This window comes from Scylla paramamosain, chromosome 16, assembly GCF_035594125.1.
Source record: "Scylla paramamosain isolate STU-SP2022 chromosome 16, ASM3559412v1, whole genome shotgun sequence".
Classification (NCBI taxonomy): Eukaryota; Metazoa; Arthropoda; class Malacostraca; order Decapoda; family Portunidae; genus Scylla; species Scylla paramamosain.
This window is the reverse complement of record NC_087166.1, coordinates 8,457,134-8,464,908: the sequence shown is the minus strand read 5'-3', so window position 1 is coordinate 8,464,908 and position 7,775 is coordinate 8,457,134. Positions and strand designations below refer to the sequence as shown.

Sequence of the window (7,775 nt, the reverse complement as noted above, 5' to 3'; positions counted from 1 at the left end):
TATAAATCCCTTACAAGACTATGTAACTATATAGTTAATGTACATCTAAATGAACAAAAATAATCTGTACATTATTTAACTCATGGAAGTCCAGTTGATTGGGTTTCATTTTCATGAGGAAATACATAACCCTGGTAGCATTAATTCCACAACACGACTAATAACAGAGAGATTTATACTTGATTTAGGTTGAGAAATATGATTTTAGCTCATCTACTGCAGTCCAGTTTATTGCAATGTTGTTTCAGAGATATCGAGAAAAATGTAGTCGCAGTATCAATCCCCTGTGTGTCGGAGAAGCAAATAAGGGAGATTAATATGAATAAATTAACCAAACATACAAATCTAACCCAATACAATCCAGTAAATAAGACAGAAGAAATAGTTAAATAATAAAACCCAGCCGTGTTAATCCTCACACACATCGCGGAAGGAAAGAACGAAGAATAAACAAAATAAAACAATTTAACATGCAGATTCTAAGTCATAGAGATAGTGAGGAGAGTGGCATAGTAAGGAAATAGTAAGAGATAATAAGCGCGTGGAGGGAGGAGTGTCAACATTATAGGAACGCGAGGGTGTTGTTGTTGTGTTGTGGTGTTGCAGACGACACAGTGTTGCGGCGGTCAGCTGGGACTCCTCGCTCTCACGTAATGGTAATCACTCAACTACCTACATCGTTAGCACCTCATAGTTATACTTAGAATGATATAATAACCATGTTTTGGCTTGTTTGCATTAGGCATTATGCACGTGTTGTCTATCACGTGCTTACTTTTTCCCTTTAAATGTCACCGGTAAGTAAATGAGGGGTTATTAACTTGCCTTCAGACTGTCAGGACCTCGCATCATATGTCAGTTATGGTTTAAATCATAGAATAACCTTGTTTTGGGTTACTTTCTGCTTGTTATTGTTTACGTGTTGTTTGTCACGTGCTTAGTTTTTCCCTTTAAATGTCACCGGTGATTAAATACAGGTTAAATAACTGGCCATCACACCATTAATACCCGTTAATTAAGCTTAAAATTATATAATGATCTTGTTTTGGTTTTGTTTATACTTGATATTATTCACGTGTTGTCCGTCACGTGCTTAGTTTTTCCTTTCCGGGGATCAGTTAGGGAAAGTTAAGTGGTGTGTGGTGATTGACAGGGTTTGAGTTATATGTAAGATGAGCAGTTAGGGTTATTATTCCGTAGGTCTTATAGTGGCTCCAAAGGTGTTATAATTTACCTTTTCTATATACTGTAATTAGGTTCATGTAGTCTGTAATTATAACTTATTTAAGGAAACTGATGGATATTTGTTTATGGATGAATCACTGGTAAAATATAGCTAAATTAAAGGAATTATGTTATAAATCTATGCTAATCATGACATTTTCATTTCAGAACTTGATACAACAGTGATGGAAGCTAATGTACACACATCAATGAGAGAACGGTAATGGTTGGCCTCTACAGCATCAGGTCAGCTTCTCCATATTTCATGTTTGTTTTCCATTCCCTTTATTTCCTGTGGATTGCTTGTGTAGTGTGTGTATGCAGGTGTATTGTGTTAGATTACTTTAGAAAGGAAGGTGCAAATACATTATCATTTTCTTCTGTTTACCTGTTTGTTTTTCTTCACCATTGCTTGGAATAGTTTTTTACTTAGTCTTTTTTTTTTTTTTTTTTAGAATTTATACTTTGAACTTTATGGAATACTATAATACTTAAACTTCATGTTAAAACTGTTCTTTTCTCAGCAATGGCCGGAAAGCGTTTCATAGAGGCTTACAAAAGCTTCTTCAATCCCAAGCCAGTAAGTCCACCATTTCTTCATGTGTGTCAAGTTGGGGACCCAGTTTTACGAACAGCAACCAGGCCCGTGGAGGTTGAGCATCTTGACAGCCCAGAAATAAAGCAGGTTTGATGTGCCACATATTACTTTAGTTGTAAAAGAAAAAATGGTTTGCAGCAATCAAGGTTCACTTTATTGGATATCTACACTTTGTTGGGTTCTTCATATCTGGTTGATAATGTCATAATTGTAAGAAACTCCTGATATCTTTATATTATATTTCACTATTTACAGATATAGTTTGTAATCTTTTATTGGTTTGATATACTTGCTGTTTCTTATATGCCAATGAATTTCATGTATATGAAATTTAACTTATGTATAATGAAGGTATTGTAATTTCAGGTTATTTTACAAATGAAGCAAGTCATGAAGAGATATGACAGTGTTGGGCTGGCTGCTCCTCAAATAGGTATCCCATTAAGGTATGCATTAAGTCTGGTCATGGTCTACAGTTAAATAACACACTCAGCTCCACCACACCTAGCATTTTGCCTTTAATCTTAAGTCTTCAGATTTGCTGAGAATTTATAAATTGCTTTGTTTTATAAGATTGCTAGCTGGTCAGAGGATCTAAAATTGATATAGAAAGGCAGTGCAAAACAGATCACAGTGAAAGTGGGTGTTGAAGGTTACTTGACTTTTAAGCATCTTCAACAAAAGCCCATCTAGCTGACATGCTAAAGAATTACGTGTTCATTACCAGGTGTTGCTGTATGGATTAGTTGTTGTTGGTCTTTCTGCTCCTTTTCTTGGAGAAGGCAACAGTCTGAAATGCAGTTTCAAGGAGAGGGTATTGCTCCCTACAAAACAGAAAAGAAGCAGAATGGATATTTATTTTCTGAGTAACATTTTTTAATGTTAAGTAGTATTCTGATTTTTTTCTTTGATGTCATTTTGCATGTGCAGAAGGAGTGTTCAATGAAAGTTCATTTTCATATATATATATATATATATATATATATATATATATATATATATATATATATATATATATATATATATATATATATATATATATATATATATATATATATATATATATATATATATATATATATATATATATATATATTTTTTTTTTTTTTTTTTTTTTTCCAGTATGATTCTCTTGGAGTTTTCTCCTAAAAGAAAAGAACAGTTTGGTGCTGAAGTGTATGCTGCAAGAGAAATGTCTACTTTACCTCTTACAGTGAGTGAAACAGACTTTCTATACTCTTTCGATTGTTAACTTTTTTCTCAGTGGAGGAATTAAAATTGGCTCACTGAATTTGGACTTTAAGAGACTAAAACTTTGGAAATTGTAGATCATCAGAATTTTCTATTTTTTACTAATTTCTACTTAATTATTATTTTTTTTTTTGTTTCCTAAGGTAATGAGATATCTTTCCCTGAAAAATAATGTGTATGTAGTCAAATATCAGTACTCAAAGCATAAGAGTGAGTGTTGAGTGAATGATACGTGGACAATTCAGTGTGTCATATGAACTGACAAGTAGCCTCATTGTTTATGAAGCGCTCATCAGAAGGATGGGCATGAGACAGATAATTGCACATTTATATTCTTCATCTAAGGTTTAATATAAATTAAAGGATTTCATTGACAAAGGCAAAACAACCTCAAGTTTTAAGGATAACTTGTAAGGGTTCTCCATGATGCATGCTGAAGCAATGCACTCATAAATGGCCTGTTAAGGAAAGCTGTTTGGGAGTTAGTAATTGGGAGAATAATATAGAAACTCCTTCCATTGTTTCATTCCAATCTCCAGATAAGGTGTGATGTCTTGTTTTGGTTACAACTGTGGAGATATTGGCCTGTTATATGGATAGATAGATTGGCATGAAAGATAAATCAACATTGAAGAAGTTTATCTTACATTATTTGTATTATATATGGAAAAGAAAGTTATTGTTATTTTGTTACATGTGTACTTTTCATGCACTTTATTTACACATATGGCAGTATAAAATTGAATTTCATTGAAGATCTTTCTAAGCTTACTGTTGAAGAATTGCACATATTCTATCCTAATATAACTGATTTTGCTCCACAGTTAGTAATAAACCCCAAGATGGATGTTATAGATTACAGCAAAGTAGAGCTTCCTGAGTCCTGTGAAAGTATTCGAGGCTACAGTGCTGTGGTACCAAGATATAAAGCTGTCAGGCTATCAGGTAAGACACATCATTAGAGATAATACTTTTGTCATGTTTCAGAATCTAATATTATATTTTATAAGCATCATATTGTACAAAGTGTGCATTAGATTAAATATATATACATGAGGGACACTATATTACATAGCTATTATCATGTGTAGAATCTTACACATTATTGGTGAAGATGGATCCTCTCCCTCAAGAGGCCTAGGGGCTGTAACAAAATTTAATGTGCAGTCTTAGAGAATGTTTGCGAATGTGAGAGAGAGAGAGAGAGAGAGAGAGAGAGAGAGAGAGAGAGAGAGAGAGAGAGAGAGAGAGAGAGAGAGAGAGAGAGAGGTGGATAGACAGGTAAGCTAGTGCAAAAAAAAAAAAAAGGTGGGAATCCTAACTGAAGTATTATAAAGATTTATCAAGTATATATTTATGAATAGAGTTAAGAGGTTGTAGTGACTTCTGCATATAATGCACATGTCAGCTTCCTTGCTTTGTTATCCTCCCATAAGGATAAGGCATCTGTCAAAGCTGGAGACGACACTGCCATATGACCAAAACTTGGCTAGGGAGGGATAATAATAATGATAAATAGTAATTATAATAATAGTAATAATAATTTGCATAAGTGTTGCAATTACATATGTAAAATGAAAAAGAAAAAAGAAAAGTTTCCTTATAAGTTTTCCTTTGTCATGTTTCAGGTATGGATGAGAAAGGGGAGCCTGTGCTGCTGGAGAAAAAAGGGTGGTTAGCAAGAATCATTCAGCATGAGATGGACCACCTTCATGGAAAACTGTACATTGATTGTATGACATCAAGAACTTTCCAAAATGATGGTTGGCACAGAATTAATGTACATCAGGGGAGAGTGAAAATAGAATTTCATAAAAAGTGAAAAGTTAGGTAAGAATTTTCCTCTCATATGCTTACAGAGAGAGAGAGAGAGAGAGAGAGAGAGAGAGAGAGAGAGAGAGAGAGAGAGAGAGAGAGAGAGAGAGAGAGAGAACTGTATAAACCTATGAAAACAATATGATAATAATGTCAGGATGTTAAAGCTTTTCACACTAAAACTGAATGTAAATGCAAGTTACAACATTTGTATCTATATAAATAAGTGGAGGAATGTAATTCATTATCTTTCCAGGTTGATGATACATACCAGAACTTCAGAGTAGTACTGTGGATGCTGAACTCAAGGTGAACACCACTTAATATGGTGCTTCATGGAAACCTGTACAGATACATTAGCAATAGTTGACTTATATTTTTGCTGAAATTTGGAACTCATCCATGGGGTGTGATCTATGAGGGAAGCAGTAGCGCAGTCTTTCCTAGCTGAAAGGAAGAGGGGTTTGCTGTGGAGGTGATTGGCAAGCTTCTCACTGCAGTACAGAGCAATGAAGAGTAGGCTGACTGGATGTGTGGGTTGACACCTGAACCACTTTTCTATTGTCTGTTCATTCACGCTGCTGCTTCTCAGGGTTACAGGTACTTGATGAAACTGTTAAACTTCTCTGAGTGAGGCTGTGAGAGATAGTTTTGTATAGACAGAATATGTATGTATAAAGTTAGGGAAAAACACATTTTTTTATAAACAATAAAAGATGCAAAGAGTGAATGATTCTTTTGCTTCATTAAATTTGTGGTTCTAATAGTAAGTGTATTTTAGACCTGTTCTCAGGTTTTCCTCACTGCAGACTTGCTTCCCTGTAATCTATAATTTCTGGTTTACATTCTCCCTTGTTTAAACTGTTATGGAGTAAACTGCTCAAGAGGAAGGAAGAGAGTAATACATTCTCCAAGATATAAAAAAAACAAAAAAACTAAAGCAATCAAATGTTTTACCAGCAAAGGGATGTGTGAAATAAGACATATACGATATGGAAACGATGAAATCAAAGAGTTACTACATGCTGCACGTGTACGGAGAAGAACAGTGATGAGAGGAAACCCTGGTAATGAATGTCACAATTATGAAATTCAATTGAAGTGATTGATGAAAGCTCACGAGTTTATTAAAAGAGATGAGAACATGAATTGTGTTGGAGGCTGGACTACGTCACTAGTGACGGACTAATCTAAAAAAAACTAGTGTAAAATTTGTGAAGATACGAACTATCTGTATAATAACGAAGAGGTCAATTGTGTGAGTGTACTTGGGAATTTATAGTGAAATTGGAAGTAGAAGAGCGAATTACATCGTGTTTACCTTAGTTAAGAATCTAAAACATTTTCTCTGAAATAAAAGAAAACGAATAATTTTAACATAAACTAAAGGAAAAGTCTTCGGACTACATTCAGGATGAAGAATGTGTGTGTGTGTGTGTGTGTGTGTGTGTGTGTGTGTGTGTGTGTGTGTGTGTGTGTGTGTGTGTGTGTGTGTGTGTGTGTGTGTGTGTGTGTGTGATGCCTTTGGATCCATTATACAATTATTATGAAATCTAATCATTCTAAGAGAGAGAGAGAGAGAGAGAGAGAGAGAGAGAGAGAGAGAGAGAGAGAGAGAGAGAGAGAGAGAGAGAGAGAGAGAGAGAGAGAGAGAGAGAGAGAGAGAGAGAGAGAGAGAGAATTTATTCATAATGAAATATTTGCGAAACTTCATAGCAGTACTAGGATACGTGTTGCAAAAAAATTAAGTGAGGAAGAAGAGAGCAAAATGAGGAGAGGAAGAAGGAAAAGAATGACAAAAAAAAAAAAAAAATGACGAAGGTGAAGAAAAGACAAAAAAAGTAGAAAGAGGGATAAATAAAAAAAAAGTGAAAAGAATGACAGAGCAAGAAGTAAAGGAAAGAATAAAAGGAAGAGAAACAAAAAAGAACGACAAAGGAAGAAGGAAAAGAAATTAAGACTGAGGGCGAAGAAGCGAGACAAGATGAAGACAATAACGGAAGCGGCCCGAAATTAGATACGGCCATCAAAAATATGCAGAAGTCAAAATAAATATTCATTGGTTCCAGAGCGATACGCAGCTTTTAATTTCCTTTGCGAGGGCTGGATTAGCATGAGCGGCAGAGAGGAAGCCGCCTCCCCGCCGCCTCCTCCCCTCTGTGGCTCCTTGTAATTTAGGCGATAAGAGAACATTTTTTTCCCCTTCCCTCTCCTGAATTTCAATCCGTTCTTAAAAGCAATGTATCAGTTAGGTATTAAATTAAATTCAGTTTCGTACTTAAGAAGCTGTGATCATCCTTTTGTGGGAATGACCGGAAGAAACTGTGATTCCTTGTAGCAGCCAATGACAGGAAGACATAAGCTTGTATGATCAAACATTTTTCCCACCTCGCTCTCCTGAATTTCAATCCGTTCTTAACTCTTTCACTGCTGTACAATATTTTCCCATAGCCCCCTATAATTGTTTGACAGTTTGTACTAGTTTTTTTTTTTTTATATATATATAGTTATGTAGCTTAGAAAGGACAATATTAAATCTCCTATTCTCATTTTCTTTGTGTGCATCCATTCATATAATTTCTTACAATGTATTTGAATGCTAACAAAGGACGACTATAACAGTGAAATGATTAAAATAAATCAGGTATTAAATAAAATTCAGTTCCGTACTCAAGAAGCAGGGAATATTATGTGAGCGTGACCAGAGGATATGAAACTTCCTGTTAAAAATGACACAAAACATAAACTCGTATTCTTAAGGACTTAATTTTATTCCCAGGAAATTTCAAAACGTCAAGCTTTCTTATTTTTTATTTATTTTTATTTTTTTTATACTTTTACTTACTTGCTCATTTTCTATCAGTTTGCTCTCTCACCAGGACTGATT

At 34.6% G+C, this 7,775-nt stretch overlaps 1 protein-coding gene across 2 annotated transcripts; it reads left to right on the top strand.

The window, feature by feature from the left end:
- Positions 1-515: 515 nt before the first annotated feature.
- Positions 516-5,618, top strand: LOC135107965 (peptide deformylase, mitochondrial-like). Of its 2 annotated transcripts, none has more exons than XM_064018456.1 (8): positions 516-656; positions 1,393-1,470; positions 1,749-1,909; positions 2,189-2,268; positions 2,945-3,035; positions 3,898-4,018; positions 4,702-4,903; positions 5,145-5,618. In XM_064018456.1, the coding sequence occupies exons 3-7, from the start codon at positions 1,751-1,753 to the stop codon at positions 4,893-4,895; spliced, it is 645 nt and encodes a 214-aa protein (XP_063874526.1). In that variant the 5' UTR covers positions 516-656; positions 1,393-1,470; positions 1,749-1,750; the 3' UTR covers positions 4,896-4,903; positions 5,145-5,618. The 2 variants fall into 2 exon arrangements, with proteins under 2 accessions (XP_063874526.1, XP_063874527.1); XM_064018457.1 differs by lacking the exon at positions 516-656 and adding an exon at positions 1,113-1,135.
- The last annotated feature ends 2,157 nt before the right edge of the window (positions 5,619-7,775 follow it).